The 17,782-nt window shown below is 45.6% G+C and overlaps 1 protein-coding gene across 2 annotated transcripts in view; it reads right to left on the bottom strand.

Moving 5' to 3' along the window:
* PAK5 (p21 (RAC1) activated kinase 5) overlaps window positions 1-17,782 on the bottom strand; it is a 246,750-nt gene that overhangs the window by 12,601 nt on the left and 216,367 nt on the right. For both annotated transcript variants that reach the window (XM_074346926.1, XM_074346927.1), the window contains 3 exons: window positions 8,636-9,124; window positions 7,276-7,409; window positions 2,770-2,896 (listed from right to left, as the gene is read on the bottom strand). In XM_074346926.1, coding sequence (XP_074203027.1) covers window positions 2,770-2,896; window positions 7,276-7,409; window positions 8,636-9,124 — 750 coding nt within the window. The remainder of the gene's footprint in view (window positions 1-2,769; window positions 2,897-7,275; window positions 7,410-8,635; window positions 9,125-17,782) is intronic.

Raw genomic sequence — 17,782 nt, 5'->3', positions numbered from 1 at the left:
GTGATTTTTTCTGTATATTCATCTGCTTTTTTAAAAGGCTTTTATTTATTTATTTTCAACTAAGGGAGGTAGGAGGTAATTAGGTTTTTACTTATTTATTTATCTTTAATGGGGGCACTGGAGCTTGAACCCAGGACCTTGTGTGTGCTGGGCACGCACTCTACCACTGAGCTACACCCTCCCCACTATTCTTCTGTTTATTATCACACCCCATGCCCCACATAAGCTGAATGAAAGGGGTGATTTCGCTTGGTTCATTCTTAGATCCTAGCACTGCCCTGGCACAGCACAGACATTTAGCTAATATTTCCTGGATGAATGAGTGAGCAAGTCCGTCAGACTGAGAGCACTGATGAAGTGCAAGTCCCTGTGGGTTTTTTTAGATGCGTGGACATGCGAGAAAAGTTTAAAATGGAGATTCTGCCCTCGAGAATGACACTGAATGATCTAATTGCCATTCATATATTGGGGGGAGGGGAGATCTTAGAGTGAGCTGATTCAATAATGAATCATCTTCATCTCACGTCTGATTTTGACATCTAAAGTGGACTCACAGCACCTACACGGAAAGGAAAGACGCCTACACTGTCAGTCTCCAGAAACAAGGGAAGAGAGCGTGGCTGAACCTGCCCTAATTGCCTTTTTTTTTCCATATGCTCCAGTCCCCAGAGCCAATTTGTGGACCAGTTCAATGCTCTGCAAATTGTGTTCTGAGGTCACGGGACCTCTCGCCCTGGTGCTTTCCTGAGTCAGGCCAGGGGAGGGTTCTATTCCTTTTCTTAGAGTGCCCCAGCTCAATGGGAGATTGTGCAAAATGGCCACACAGTCCTCCCCTCTCTGTATCCACATCCCTTTGGCTGTGACTTTGCATTTTCTCCCATCAAGAGGCAGTGGTGTCTACTTCCCCACCCCCTGCATCTAGGCTTGACCCTGTGACTTACCTTGACCAAAGGGATATTAGCAAACAAGATATAAGCAGAGGGTTTGAGAGTGCTTGTTATGGCTTGCCTTTCTTGCTGCTCTTGGGAACCTTGCCACAGGTACTGAGTGAATAAGCCTGGGGTAGTCAGCTGGGAGGTAAGGGACACCCTGCCCGGTTACTTCCACTGCCTCTGTTGAGAGCCAGTCAACTGCCAGACAAATGAGTGAGGTCATCAACCCCAGGCTGACTGCAAATGTAAGAGTGAGCTCAGCTGAGCTGTCCCAGCTGAGGTCAGTGCAGATGCCGACTCACAGAAGTGTGAGCAAATAAATGGTTCTGGTTTAAAGTCGCTAAGTATTGAGTGGTTTGTTACATAGCAAAAACTGACTGATACATACTCCTGTACCATTTTAAAGAATTCAGCGAGAGCAATGCAAAAAGCAGTACTTAAAACTGCCCATTAAACATATACCAAATGGGTAAATTTTACGCACACACACACATACACACACAAAGTATACATATATTCATGGAAATATGGGAAATGGGATTAGGGGTGATCTTCATTTTATCCTATATACTTTTCTGAAGTTGCTGAATTTTCCACAATAAAATTGACAATCTTTTTAAAACAAAAGAATAAAAGTCAAAGTACTTGGGTGATTTCTTCTGGCTGCCCTCTGACCATTCCTGGGCAAATTCTGATGTGACACAAGGTTCACATGACACAAGCATCTGAGGATGCTTGGTTATAAATGACAGGTGCATTAAAGGAATGGCTAGCTCCATTCATGCCAGGGCTATTATATCTGGTGAGAGTTTCAGGTAGGTTAAAAGGACTAAGTAGCGGAAAACCTATGCTTCAAAACTCTTCCATCTAACTGAGCTTTCCCGGGAATTTCAATTCATTCTTTCCTTGGCTGCTGTATTCTATGTTCTTTTATACCTTGGTGTGGCCGATGAGTTTCAAGTGAATCTCTGGAGTAGGTTACAATAATGAGAAAGGCAGAAATATTGGCTCAGAGAGATGCTAGTGTGACGGCTATCTTCCATTTGTCCTTCCAGATCTATTCTCCCTTCTCTGAACCCTGGGAGGCCATCCTGTGTTGACTGCCCCTATGGCTTCTGACTGGACTCAGCCAATGGGGAGCACCAATAGGAGATTGGATGGACGGAGCAGAGTGAGATTGGGGAATTTATTGGCCAGGCTCCAATCCTGCAGGTTCACTGTGGTCCAGATTCCACTGAAAATCAGAGCTCCTGCAGGAAGCCCTCTTCACACATCAATCTCTATTTCCAGATGTGAGTAACTAGCTCTGCACCTCACCTCTTCAGGCATGGGGTGATAAGAGCAGTGCTCCATTCTAGAGAACTGCCTTCATCCTCATGACAGATCCTTATGACTTTTCTGCATCTGCCCACACCTTTATTAAACTCTCTTCGAATTACCCACTGGAGTTTGTCACCTGTTTCCTGCAGGGACTCTGAGAGACACTGCAGACACGCACAGTCACACAAATAGAAAAGGTGTGGCATTTTCTCGCCACCAACCAAAATAAGAACGTGGCAGAAAAATGAAGGAAAAGAAATTTCCATACTTTCTATTACTCCCTACCCTTATTGTTAAGTCAGAAAATTATCCATCACACTTAGTTCACAGAACATTCTGACTAACAGGATGACATAAAGGATGGTCATTTCCTTTCTGTAAGCCTTCTGGGAAGTGCAGTGGGTGACTTGTGAGTAAGGAAAATTAGAATTATGAGAAAGAGTCCTTAGGAAGATGATACTCATGACAGATGGCGTGTCAGCGGTAAACCGTGGAGGGGCCAACGTGAAAGTCTTACCCGGCCATCACTTGTCAGTAGGATGGAGTCACTCTTTATGTCCCTGTGAATCACTCCTTGGTCATGAAGGTAGGAGAGTGCTCTCAGAACCGACAGACAGACGGTAGCTATTTGTTCTTCATTCATTCTAGAAAGGAAATAACATTTAAGGAGCTAGGTCAGGTTTAAGACATTTTTGAAATGATCAAGAGAGGTGCCTCCTTGGGTTCCAGTGAACCAGTCCAAGCTCCCCAGCCCATGTCTGAAAAATCTGCAGGTGAGGAAAAGGAAGTCTCTGCAATCTGATTCCCAGAACCCAAAAGTAAGCCTGGCACTGGGAATGATAGGGGCCAAATGAAAGCCAAAGGAAAGAGACCCCCTTTGGCTGGCTTTTGGGCCATGAGTGCAAATGCATTTCCTTGGATTCTTATAGGTAATTCATCAGTATTGGCAAAACTCCAGGGTCCTACAGAGAGAACACACTGAATAGAGCCAAGGTTCCAGGTGGCAGCTAGGTGACCTTGAGGAAGTCCTTTAACTTCCTTGGGTCTCTTTTTCGTCATCCTGGAAATAGGCACAGCTACCATGCTCTTTAAGGCTGGGCTCAGGCAAAGTGGTCTCTGGATCTCTCAGATTGCCCTCTGGGACTTGCCCGGCCTCTCACCAGCCCTCCCTCGCCCTCCTCCAGGAGCTGGAGGCTTCTGTTCCTCCAGGTCCCTCTGTCAAGAAGGAACCTAGTTAGTTACTAAAAACTCAGCATGAATGGGTGATTCTCTCATAAACAGACCATGGGGATGAGAAAGACAAGCACCACCCTGGATGTGTGCTCCCACGTTTCATCATGGGCTGCACCCTCTAAAGACGGTATTTCTGGTTTTAGAGAAGATTGAGGTCAGATGATCTGTCCAAGGTTATACAGTAAGAAAGTGACCAGATCATGATTCAAGTCCCACCTTTCTTTGAGTTCAGAACCCACACTTTCCCACTTCCCTATTGCATCATGCAGCCATTGTAACTCAAAAGGATGGAAACACCGTGGAGGAACCCAGGTGAGAAGAAACAGACAGCCGGGGCTGCTCAGTGTCCTCAAGACGACCCATTCCGGCAGCTGCCTAACTCACCCAAGTGTAAAACCTCCTCCCTCTCTCAGAGATCTCGCGAGGCCCAAATCAGATAGCAAATGTGAAAGACCGTCTCACATAAGCTATCGGGACACGGTCAGGAGGCATACGGGCGTCACTGGTCAGAGCCCAAATTTAACGACTGACTCAGCAAGTAATCCCAGGTAACGCTTAGCTCGTCAGGACAAGTAAATAGACGGCCTTGAATCTGTGTTTCAGTCTTGTTGATGCCAGCAAACCCTGACTGAGCAAAACGAGGGTTCAAAGTAAATTCCCAGGAGATAAGCAACTAGGAGACTGTTGAAGGTACAAAGTGGATGAGTGTGAAGAAACATGCCCTTCTCCTGAGGAGGATTCCTACTGCAATAAACTTATCTCATAGGAAGGCAAGTGAGAAGCAATGTTCTTGTCTGAAAGAGAGTGGAAACCTGTATCTTCTGTGTTCTTGGTTTTGTGGTGAGCGGGCTGGTCATTGTGCTGGATCATTTTCAGATGACAATTTTCACAGCTGCCCCAAGCACACGCCTCAGAGGTTTAGAGCATTAGCTGCGGGGACAAGCTCAATTACACCTTAAAATTAATTCAGGACTGAGTAGTATTCCATTGCATATATGTATATGTGTGCATTCCATTGTATATATGTATATGGTATATATGTATATATATATATATATACCATAACTTCTTTATCCAGTCATCTGTTGATGGACATTTAGGTTGCTTCCATGTCTTCACTGTTTTAAACAGTGCTGATATGCACCAGAAATTAACACAACATTGGTAACTGACTATATTTCAATAAAAAAATTAATTCAGGACCAAGAATCACCACTTTGAACAAAATGCATTTTTCTTGGATTCTATGAGATTTGAGTTATTTGAAGCAGGCATAAAGATTCTTTATAGGTCACCTATAACAAAAATTAATTGACTCAGAGCCCCCATGAGTGACTGAAAGATCACCTCTAGCTGGGCTATGTGGCAAAGTCTACTGATTTTTAATTCAGTGGCTTTGAAAGGTACAGGGCCCTCTGTAGGAAGACTGATGCTTTCCTGCTTCAACAGGGAGGAGCCTGGATGGGGGTAAAGGTGCTTCAGTTCTGGAGTCAACTCCAAATCAAATCCTGCCTCTGTCAGTTATTAAACATGCAATCTTGAGAAAGGTGCTTTTCACCTCTGGGCCGTAGCTTCACCGCTTGACAGACAGACACATCAACACTGACCTTACAGAGTTAGTGTACAAAGAGCCTGACAGTGCTTGGTGTTTTCCTTTCCCTCTAGAACTACCTGTTTCCTGGAAATCAGTAGGATGTAATTTAACAAGATGCTGGGTAGGGCTAAAACTTCAGTCACATAAGAAACACCTGAGCATCTGGTGAGAGTGTGGATTATTTCAGTTCATCTGGGTGGAGCTTGAGATGCTGCATGTCTAACTAGCCCCTGGGTAATGTTGATGCTGCTGGTCCCCAGACCACACTTTGAGTGGCAAGGGGTTTTATCAGCCAATCAAGCAATCATTCAATAAAAGTACTTATTGACTATCTATTTTAGGGGACTCTCAATGTCCAGCTTAAGGATTTCAAATTCTGAATATTCATGGTGTTCCTTGACATACAGTTTCTTCTTGCTCTCTAGAGCTACTCTGCTTTCAAGGGGAAATTAGTTGACAAAACTAGATGGAGAGAATTAAAAAACACGATGGATTCCAGAGAGGCCAGCTCTTAACTGGATCTGATAGATGGAAATTAAGCATTGAAAAGAATCTTGACAAAGGGTGAGCTCCAGAAAGACAAGTAACTGTCTGAAGCTCCCCAAGCCAAGAAAAAAGTCCCTCCCTTGGACAAATTTAATTAATTGTTTTATAGGTAAGTCACATTTGGCTTATTCTTAGGTCTTCTCAGTACATTTGTTGCTACAATTTGAGATGATCTATATGTATTTTGGGTGGTTGTGCCCTATGGCTGTACCAACAGGAATCTGCCAGCTGAAATGTTGGTGATAAGTGCTCCATGTCTCCCCTCAGATCCTTTTGTTTTTAAGTGGTCCACTGCAGACTCAGACCTGTAGGCGGTCACGACTGAAACACTGCTTCATTTTAGTGGAGACCCAGGAGCATCTTCTATCCCTCACAGGGGCTCCAAGCGCTTTCTTGCTAGCTTGCTTTCCCCCTATTGTTGCTCTTCTGGATTTACTTTTGATTTGGATGCCATTTCAGTGACATCAGCTAATATCCAATGCCTCTCCTTAATGACAATCCTCTCAATTCTTTGGCATTTTATTTACCAGCAAGAGCAAATTTAAAGTTTCCCGAATGTAATGTGATTTTTATGTCTGTTCCTTTCAACCTCGTTTTTCCAAGTATGGTCCGTGAACTAACAGCACTGGAGTCACCTGGGAGCTCATTAGAATGCAGAGTTTTACGTCCTTCCTTACTGGATCAGGATCTGCATTTTAATAACATCCATGGGTCATATGTGTTATTAAAATAGAGAAGCACTGTCTTAGCATGTACTCTTTCATCTACTTTCAATGCCCTTTTCTTCCCACTTGCCTTCTGGTAAACTCCTATGCATCTCTCAAAACCCATTTGGACATCACTGTATACTGAAAATCTTTCTTGACTCTCCCTGATGGAGACATCAGGTATTCTTCTAGGCTACTTACATACTTCTCTAATTCTTCACAGGTGTTATAAAATATTTATTTCTAATCTGTAACTTCCTTGAGGGGATGTGTCTGTACTTTATTCATTTGTATATTTTGTATCCCCAGCTCTTAGGAAGAATCCTGGCAAATAAAAAGCAATCAATAAACACTTGATGAAATGACCACAACTGACACATTAGGAAAGCAAGTAGCTGAGGCAACAGTGGCAATTAAACATTGTTATTTGCAAGAAGATTTAAAAACAGAATTGAAGGGTTTCTTTCTCTTATGTAGTTTGTTACGATGACATAAAACTTTGATCTTCCCACCTGCCCGTTCCTTCCCCAGGTACCCTTGGTGGTTTCAACTCACAACAATGGCATAGCAACTCAGGAGAATGAAACTCAGTTTTAGAAATCTATGTAGGAATGGGAAATTCTATGATCTGCCACCAAAACTCCATTCTCAGAAGCTTGCTGACTTAAAACCAATGGGTATCCATGAACTTCCAGAGGGCAGGGAGAATGTGAATTGAATGAATGAACTTTGCATACAAGGTACTGTAATAGGCACCTAGGATTAGAATGTTCATTAGAATGCAGAATATTACGTCTGAAATATCAAGAAAAAGGGCAGGCATGCTCTGAAATAAAACTGCTTACAATTTACGAAGAGTTCATAGAGATAGTCACTGAGGCTGCACCCTGGAGGAGAATAATAAACGCCTTGAATTATGTGTCTGGATAATAAAGAAACGTACCTGGTATGAGTAACGATGTCTGTCAAGGCACCGCCTTCTAGAAATTCCATGACCACCCAGAGCTCATCACTGACAAGGTAGCTGTTGTACATGTCGACCACGTTGTCATGGTGATAATCCCGCATTATCACAACCTGGCCAAAATGGAAGGATACTGCTTGACTTGGGGCAGTGAAATTTGGCAGTTTGTTTTCTTGTGGCTACATTTGTGCCAGGAGTTCAACTGATTACTGATGGGGGAGGTGGATTTATTCAGAAGTCAATTACAGGCAAAGGGACAGCATTCAGGGTAGCTGGTAGGGAGGGAGGGAATCAAGTTAGTAAATTCAGAGAAAATGGCAAGTCAACCAGACGCTGGGTTGGTGGAACATAAGGAGTGAAAACGCGCAGAACCATGGCAAGGTTCGCACTCACAAGGGGGAGTTTAGTTGACCGTTCTGGGGGATATGATCAGATATCCCATGGGTTGCCCTTAAAACACACTGTCTGTCCATAGTCTGCTGTTGGTTAACTGGGCAAAAGGGCCAATCCAACTCAAGGTAAGCGAGTCTCACAAGCAGACAAAGTAAATTACTAGGTTACTAGGGCTGGGGCCGCATGAGACAACTCAACTTCTTGGTAGGTCTGGGTTGAGTCTGTGAGAGGTTTGGGCTGCAAACAAAGGATAAGTCTTGAAGGTAAAAACATTACAAGGTTGGCATAAAAAGGCCCACTTGGGTTTGCTGGTGGGAGAGAGCTTCCAGGATTTGCTGCCCCATGGCTGCTTCTGGAAACGCTTTCAGAATGAGTGTTAAATAATAAATAATAAATTATATGGCTGTTTATCTATAATTATATCTGCCTTGTCTGTTCGGTGATTTGGAAATATGATCCAGAAATCAGGAACTGGGGACCAGGAAGAAACTGAAGCCCAATTACCCAGCGCACTTTGCTGGTTTTGGAGCGTGGTAAAGACATGAATACCTGTGGGAGCAGAAGATGCGTGGACCCCCTGGTGTCTTCACATGAGCCACAAGAAGAGGGTTTGAAGTCACAGCTGAGTGCACTGTTACCACTGTATGAACCTGCTGCCCGACCCTGCGCTAGTTGGGTAAACTGAGTCTAGGTTTCCTGGCTACTAAATGGAGATAACATCTTTCTGTCTAAGGCTTTTGTGAGAATCAAACCAGACCAATGCTTAGCTCGGTGGCTGACACACAGGAAGTACTTCCTAAAGAAAGAGTCATCTGTGCAGAGAAAAAGGAATGCTATTCTTGTATTTTCAGTGTTTTCTAACGTCCTAAAATGTACCCGTGCAATTTCTGAAATGGGAAATTAATGTTACACAGCAACAAAAGGATGATCTGAACACACCATCTACCTCATTAAAAAGCAGCTCTCGTCTCTGTTGCTTTCGGAGGTCCATTTTCTTCACCGCGACTTGTTTCCCCGTGTGTTTCTCGGTGGCGATGCATACAATACCGGTGGACCCTTCCCCGATTTTGATAAAGTTGTCCAAGTATTCCCTGGGATCTCCTGGACTGACCACCAGCTGCAGGGCAGCCCGGAACTGTTCGTGAGACACCCTGGAGGGCTGCTGGTCTGAGGAGGAGCCCCAGCTGGGTGGTGGGTAGGTGCTGGATGAGATGCTGAGAGAGCTCAGGTAAGAAGCTGTGGAGATGTACTGCGAGCTGGTCTGCAAGGAGGGGTGGTGGTACAGGGTGGCTTTATGGTACCCAGATGGGTACTGGCTGCTTGAGGAATAGCCTGCTTTGCTTTGACTTTGAGGTAGTTTGGCGGGGCCCCTGGGATAGGTGTCGGAACCTGACAGTGGAGGGCTGAGGACCATCTGTGCTCGATCGTAGTCCACCTGGGAAGACAGACATGGGTGGAGAATATTCACATGCTACATCTGAACACCACAGCCATTACACAGCCGGTCCAAATGAAGAGCATTTGTGCAGTGGCACAACCTGCTCATGGGTGGGGCTCACCTCGTGGGGTCCCAGGATATCCTGCTTCCCGGCTTCACCTGCCCTCTGACCTCCCTATTTAGTCTCTATCTTCCTCCTTCCCTCTTAAAACCCCCAGAAGCAGACTCTAAGACCATTAGAATGCAAGGAGTGGGAGGTGATCCCGGGAGTTATGAAGTGAGATAGGAAAGAGGAAGACGCCAATAGAGCAGGATGGTTAATTTCAGGTGTAACTTGGCTAGGCAAGGAACCCAGTTGCCTTGTCGAACACCAGTCTAGATCTTACTGTAAAGGTAATTTTTTGATGTGATTAACATTTAAATCAGTAGACTTTGAGTAGAACAGGTTACCTTCCAAAATGTGTGTGGGCTGTATCCAATCAGTAGAAGGCTTTAAGAGGAAAAGAAACCTGAGAAACATGCAGGCTTGAAGAACAGCATGGAGGCTCTCCTGGAGTGGAGGGGAGGCAGTTTGGAAAGAAGGACAGGGAAGCAGTGATGTTGTGGGGAGAGGGCAGATCGTGCAGACCATGGCAAGGATGCTGGCTGTTGCTGAGGAAGGTGGGAGCCACTAAGGTTGCTAAGCACAGAGGACTGACCTGATCTTGACTCTCTGGCTCCTGGAGGAGAGGCTTTGGTGGCAAGAGTGGAAACAGGATGCCAGTTAACTTACTGCAGTCAGTGTGGGCAGAGATTAGGATGGATGCTGTAGATGGGGTGAGAAATGGTGTGATCCAGGGTAGGGTCTAAAGAGAGAGCTAACAGGATTTGCTGATGAGTTGGATTAGAACATAAAGGAGAAGAATCAGAGAAGAATCCCAGGATACTGACCTGAGGAACAGGCCACTTAACAATATGAGAAACACAGGGGAAGGAGCGGGCTTGTGCGCTGTGCATCAGCCTCAAGGTGGCTCCCAGTGATCCTGCCTCCTGCATGAATGTCCGTGCACAGTGTCCTCCTGCACGGTATCCGGTTGACATGTGTGAGCAAAAGAGTATGGCGTAAGTGACAGTGAGTGCCCTTTGAGGCCGACAAAGACATTGCGGCATCTCTCCCTCCTCTTGGATCACTTACTCTGGCTTTCTCCAGCTGCCACATGTTGAAGACACTCAAGAATCCTGTAGAGAGGTCCTCCTTGCCAAGACGTAGCCAGAAACCGAGGCCCTCCTCCAACAGCCACATGTGGCATCTTGGAAGTGATCGTCTGGCCCTGGTCAGGCCTTCCGATGATGTAACCCTGGCTGGTATCTTAACTGCAACCTCATGACAGACTCAAGGTCAGACTCACCCAGCTAAGCTAGACATGGAAACCTATACAAACCGTATGAGGCAATTAATGTTGTTTCAAGTCATTAAGTTTGGGAATAATTTATTACACAGCAATAGATAATGAATACACAGAAGGGGAAACCCCGAGTTCCATCAGGGCCATGGTCAGTTTGAGAGAGTTATTAAACATTCACATGGAGAGGCCACGTAGGTGACTTAGATACGCCTCAAGTCCAGGGGAGAGCTGAGCCTAGGACATGAAGCTGAGAGTCATCAGTATTTAGCTGGAATTAAAAGTCATGGTATTGAACATGTAAGGGAAGGTCCAAGGACTCCAACATTTAGAAACCAGAAAGAGCAGGAGGATCTTGTCAAAAGGAGCAGAGAAGGAGTGGCTAGTGCTGTTGGGAAGAAATTAAGGGACTAGGATGTCCTGAAGCCAAGGAAGGAAGGTATTTCAAGAAGGAAGGAGTGAGGAACCACATCAAATGCCACAGAGAAGCGAGGTAGGATGGGGCATGTTGCTCACTGCAACTGGCGACATGGTGGTCAGCTGGCAGAAGGCAGGCGTCTGAAGCTCCGGCCCCTCACATAGCATGAATAGACGCCTCTCCCACAAGTCCGAGAGCAAGACCTGCACACCACGGACTCCTTAAAATTGCTGCCACGGTACCATTCTCAGCAATGCACTGCCCATTGGCTCCAGATGCACAGCCAGCAAGGCAGCCCTTCCCGGCCTGGAGAACAGCACACTCTACTCAGGTGAGTCCACCACTCAGACAGCCTCGCACCAGCCCGCAGGGGCCAGGGTACCGCCAAGCCAGGGCCCTGGCCTGCTTGCAGAGCAGAGAGAACATACTTGAGGAACATACCTAGGGGTGAATTTTGCTTCTGATGACTTTAGTCAAATCATTCAGCCTCTCTGAACTTCAGTTTCTTCATCTGTAAAATGAGGGTCCTATATCTCCATCACAGGCTTTTACGAGACTCATCTGGGGCATCCTACGGCAGCCCAGTGTTCAAGAAAAAACTCTGGACTCAAAACCTTTTCCTGCCATTTACAAATCGTGTGACCTTGGGCAAATTATTTAAACTCCCCGTGCCTCAATTTTCTCATCTGTAAAATGGGAGTAGTAGTAGTAGTAGTAGTAGTAGTAGTAGTAATAATAATAATAATAATAATAATAATAATATCATCTACCTCCTTCATCACAAAAGGATGTGACTCCAAAGGATTGAATACAATTCAAAGGATTTGAACAGGGATGGTTCAATACACTCTGCTGATACATTCTAGGTGGTGTTCTTATCATATGAAGTGCTCAGCACAGCAGTGGGAATGTAAAAGAAAATAATAGATAGTAACTACGATGGTAATAAAACTAGTGAGCATTTTTTGAATAGGCACAGTGTACCAGTGGCTTATATACTCTTATCCGTTAATCTTCAAAACAATCAAAGTGTCTTTAATGATAATATATTGAACACTGTGTTATAATTAAATGCTATATTTGAAATCAAATGGTTTTTGTGTGAGGCCCTGGATTTGTGCCCCACATAAGGAAGTGTGTGTGTGTATGTGTGTGTGTGTGTGTGTGTGTGTTCAGGGCTGGGGAGAGACGAACGTCAGTGTAAATTAAACAACTGGATTCTTCCTTAAATTAAGCTCGAGATTAGCCAAGCCCAGGCTGGTCACAAGTCAGACTTCTGAAAGTGTGTCCTGGGGGCCATCACGTGCCATCATCTCCTAGTGTCTTCCTGGGAGGACTTGCCCTTTGTACTGTAAGTAAGGTTGAATTCATTCCCCACCAGCATGTATAACTGATCTCTGAAGAAATATTAAGAATCAAAAGGCTGTATCCTATAGGAAGCGCATTGGGCCACTGCTCTTCCTCATCAGCTGACATGTGGCATCAAGAAAAGGACGCTTGTCTGCACCAGTGGGACGACATTCAATCAGACAGAAGGCGGAGCTGTTCACTGGGAGCGAAACATCTTTGAAATCAGGTCTTGGAGACAAAACGGTGCTATTGTCTTTAGTGGTTGCTGGTAAGAGGTGCAGACTCTTAAAAAAGGAACAGATGGGGAGCAAACACTATCACAGGAGACAATTTTTGGAACCCGACTTGAGGTGTATCGGTCAAAGGACAATTGACTGTTTGGCTCCATTGAGAGACCACGTGGTCCTCCCTGCAGGGTCTGGTCAGTTCCGAGAGAAGACGGTGGACAACAGCTGACTTTGTGAGGGCCAACTGCATGAGTGACCCAGTTCAGGCCACCACGTCGCTGAAGCGTGGCCCTCAGTTGGGTCTTGATGACACAAGGGTTCCATGATGGTGAGTATCACTGGCCTCATGATTTTTCAGCGGGCAATTAATCCCTCTGTATTGTTGACAAAACTGAGGCTCTAGGAAGTGAGACTGCCCCCAAGCAAATAGCCCCAACCCTCTGAGAAGATAACACAACCCCAGTTCTTCTGTTCAAGTCAGGCTTTCGCTCCCAGTGAGAGAGTGTCCATGTCCCAGCTGCTGGGCACACTGGCATCATGGGACCGCTTTCTTCCCTGCCTTGGTATCTCCACCACTAGCTGGCACCTCCCCAGTATATATAATCAAGGCTGGACACTCTCTTTGGTAAAATGCAGGGGTGCCTTACTGGGAGCCAAAATCGGGCCCTTTCCATTAACCAAGTGCTGTTAGATACCTATCCTGCAGGCGTAACTCACACAGATATTAAGAAGGACATTTGCTGAGTGTTTTCCACGTGTCAGGGACTGTCCTAAGCACTTCATGTATGTGGCCACCTTTAAATCTCAAGTTACACAATGAGATAAGGCCCCACCATTGTTCCATTTCACAGACAAGGAAACTAAGGTGCCCCATGGGTTTAGGTAGGTCATGCAAAGGTCTCAAAGCATCTAAGAAATGGAGCTGGGATTCAAATCCAAACAATGTCACTTAGAACTTGGATCCTGGATACCTTCTGAGATATCCTTCAATGGTAAGGTGCTCGGTGGAGTGACAGTGACTGAGCTAAAGCCTGGTTCGGGAGTTTCATTGGGGGCCCAGGTGTCTGAGCAGCCTGGGGTCAAATGCAAGAACTGGGCCAGAAAATGATGGATGACAATGCCTGGGGGAGGGAGATGGAAGAAAAACTCTGTGTGTATGTGTTTTACCAGTCCTGGCTTAGAGAAATCAGCTCAAAATATACAAAAAGGGAATAATCACCACAGCAAGATGAGATGATCATATGTATATACTTCATTGCTTTCATTTTCGCTTTGGCCAGAGCAGAATTTTGCGCTTAGCCCTAATAATGCCCAAACTTTCTTCTACATATTTATCCAAGACAGAAAGCTCAAGCTTTCTTCTGTAACAAGGCCCCCTGGTCCTCTCACATGGCTCTTAATCTATTGTAATTGTTTAACTGTTTTCCTTTCATTGTTTTACTCGAAATCATCTTTCCCATGATATCCTATATTTGTAAATGGGTGAAACAAAAATGATGAATTTGTCCGTATTTACTGTTTCGTACATTCGCGCATGCTCGTGCCTGGGAGAAAGACTTGCAAAGGAGTAAAACATGAACTGGACAACCTTTTCTACAACTTGATTTACAAATAAATTCTAGGAATAAAAAAGGAATACATTTGGACTCCACATGAGCAGGCAGACAGTATCTTGAGAAGGATGTAGAGCTGAATCAGTTAGTGAAACCACAATTCAGTGGAACTGGACCAGGGAAAGGAACAGATATTTTAAAACGAATCCAGTGTGTCTCCCACCACTCACGCCCCACACCATTTCCAAAAGATCTACGCATGCAGTTTAGCTCATAAGACCTTATTGCAGGGGTCTGAAGCTGGGGTGGAAAACCACTGTGCCAGAGAGAAAACTGTAATAAACACCACAAAGCCTTCCCTCACTCCTCCCAGGAGAACAGTCCTGTGATTTTGTGGAAAAGTAACTTCACATCAATGAGACCACGATCCGCAAACTACCAAGGGGACTTCCATACGACAAGATGCAATGAGGACGATTGGATCAATTTGCAAATTATCACCCAGGCTGGTATCAGCAAGCTGCCAAGCAGCTTAGCTGCCGTTACAGGGCCACCAGTTGTCACTGAAAATTGAATACATTCTCTCTACAGGAATATTTAAAAATACTGAAAGAATGTAGAAACAGTCTTAGTCTCCTTCTTCTTAGAAATGGTTGGAACACATGTTCATTTTTCTGTCCCCGATGCCTTTTAGTATGCTGTGCAAATTAAATCTTAAAGAAATCGTGCTTTTTTTTTAATGTCTCTATTCAAACCCAGTCAAAAAGTAAGGGCATAAAACAAAAAAGCTGTATTCTATGAGAATAAATAATCCTCAGTTAACAGCTCAGCCAGACTGCCCTTCCACAATGAGCACAGCTTCTCCCAGGATAGAGTCCGACACAGGCTTGTGATGTATTGAAATTATAAATGATTGTAGCAATGAATTCATTTAATCAATCAATTTCACCAGTGGTGTGCTGGGGTGGACAGGGCATAAAGCTCCACACAGCTATCAATTGCTCCGATTATAGCTGGCTGTCAGCCAGAATTCCCCCGATCCATGTTAGTTAAATGCACATTAATCTGAATTTGGCAGTGTAATCAAGGACCCAACTGAACTGTGAAATTGAATTCTGCAGCAGAACATCATTTGACCATTTTATGCCAAGGCTGGAAAAAAAAAAAAAAAAAAAAGCTCGGTGTGGGGGAGGGAGACAGAAAGAAAAGAAGGGAAAAAATTCCTGCGGCAGTATCTGTTTGTCATCGTGGCCTTCCCTGGTGACAGGGAGGCTGCGGCTGGGTCGTCCCAGATGGGTGTGGGTGTGGAGGGGCGGTGTGCACGCGCGGGTGTGTGCGCGTTGTGTCAGTCTGCACCCACAGAACGGGGACTGCAGAAGCTTCCGTGAAGGATGGAGTCCCTCCTTCCACTCCCCGCAGTCGCAGCGGAGGGGAGGCAGCTGGTTCCAGTGCTCGAGTGTGATGCTCCAACACCCCTTTGCAAAGTACAATAAAGCAAAGAGACTGCTCATCGCAAAGATGAAAAAAGCCAGACTGCGTGCTGCTCGTTCTACATAAATCAGATGCGGGATGAAAGTGAATCATAGGCTTCTGTTATCTGAGCAAGGACAGGACATCTTAAATTGTCCTTACTTGACTCAAAGGGAAGTGTAACTGGACAGGCCTTGGCTTTGGGAAAGGGAAATGTCTGCTTGTAAAAATTCAGGAAATAATCAGCAGCTGTAGGGCTTTCTCTGTAGGGACATTTTAGAGACTGATATTTAGGGGACTCAAACGTGTGTGTGTGTGTGTGTGGACTCTCCCACGTGCCTCTGGTTATTCTCTGTGGTCCCAGGTCTTCCTGTTGTGGGCAGGAACGCCACTGAGGGGTGCTAGTCCCCACCTGCCTGACCTGTGGCCAATGGGCTCCTGTGTCTCCATCCTTGAGCTTCCAGCCTCTACTTCTCCTGCCAAGGTGGCTGCTGACCTGAGAGCTCCGTGCACAGGGCGGTGGGGAATGGTTCTACCTCCAACTGCATCTTAGTAAGACAGTAGCTGCTGTCCCTGCTTGAGGCAAAATGTTGACATGTGCCCAGCTAAGTCAGTTTCCTCCGAATCACTTACGTTCATTTACCAAGTGGAGTGGCCCTGTTGCATGGCCTATGACAGCCACCCAGGCTGGATGACACAGAGACACAGCACACACTCTGAGCTGGCACTCAGTTTCAGCGGAAGAGACTGGCCCGCGTAGCACAGCAGTGCGCAGCGTCACGAGCAGGGCTCCGTGGGACCTAAGAAACCAAGGTGTCTCTTTGAGGACCTGGTGTGGGGAGCTTGGGGAGGAGGTTAAGTTCTGAGAGGTCAGACACTTGCTGGGTTTCCAAACTGCCTGCAGCAGAAAGCCATTCACCATATTTAGCGTTTTTGCCGGGAAATCTCCCACACCATGACGCCGGATTGCTATTTAGGCATGTAGGAATTTACACCTTGTGACGGGAAGTTGGAAGAGTCATGTACTTCCCTGCCTCACAAAGCAGATAGCAAATGCACACCAAGCGTTCAGACAAGAGGCTCACGACCCCTACAAAGAGGCAAACCCTAGTTATTTGAAGAAATGAATCAATCTCAGATCAGCGGACTCAAGCAGCTGGATATTTTGTATTTCGGGCTCTTCCTCCACGTCTGAACCAGTAGATCTAATTAACCCCCCACGGGTGCTGCTCCAGACTCTAAGGCTGCAACCTCCATTCAGGAGCAGATTACTCTGACCTGTGACTTGTCACCACCCGCAGACACATGGTGGGGGCTGCACCTCTGGGGATTAGTTCACTGCCGCAGAATACGGTTCACATGTGTCAGGGCCTCTGAGAGCATCGGGACAGACAATGCCAGGTTGGGTTCATTTTGTTTTTAATTTGGTAATGGGAAACTCCACTTATAATGACTGAAATACCATTTACTTTGGACCACAAGAACACTCATGGGAAGATGAGTTCATTTAAATGCGAAGGATGCCTCGAATCTCCATCTGAAGGCACAGATGTTAGAGATGTTGCTCTGAATCGCCTCTTTGGATGTTTTGTGAGCCTTAAAACACATCCTACAAGGAGCCCATATGGAAAGAAAAAAATATACAGGCAATAATATCCATTGTTATATTAAAAGAGTAGGCACTTTTCTCTCTCTCAATCTCCCTCCCTCCCCCTCCCCCTCTCAGATTTTTGGTGCAGCCCATCAGATTTTGCCAGCTTCATCATTTCATTATCCATCAGGCCCCTAAAGTGTCTCTTGAAAAGTGTTCTCCTGGGATCCTTAGTAGATTAGGAGCTGTGGCTTTGTTCCTGGTGCCTTGGTTGAATCTGGGTGTGACAAGTACCACAAAGGATGGTGAGTCATTAAACTATTGATTCAGGAAGGCTGGGCATACTGGCTCAACTGTTTATTCCTTCCAGGGGAAGCAAAGTGATAGGTGAGGAGTGAAAACCCATTGCACGGGTGACCCCAGAAGGAAGTCTGGGGAATCGTGCCACAGTTTTTCTTGCATCCTCCACCTTCACTCAGAACCCCTTAATATGGTATCTGTTGGGGAAGTCCTGGACCCAGCATTGGTCACTTTGCTGCCCCGTTCAGTGGAGATAATAAGAGTAAGCTGGAGGGGTTGGTTGGTAGGAGCCATGACAAATATGCATCTACAGTTATGATGGCTCTTGCCTTAATGCTGCTAAATTTTCTGTTCTCCCTTAGCA

This window comes from Camelus bactrianus, chromosome 19 (genome assembly GCF_048773025.1).
Source record: "Camelus bactrianus isolate YW-2024 breed Bactrian camel chromosome 19, ASM4877302v1, whole genome shotgun sequence".
Lineage (NCBI taxonomy): Eukaryota > Metazoa > Chordata > Mammalia > Artiodactyla > Camelidae > Camelus > Camelus bactrianus.
The sequence above is the reverse complement of the archived record's forward strand: the minus strand, read 5'-3'. Positions and strand labels throughout refer to the sequence as shown.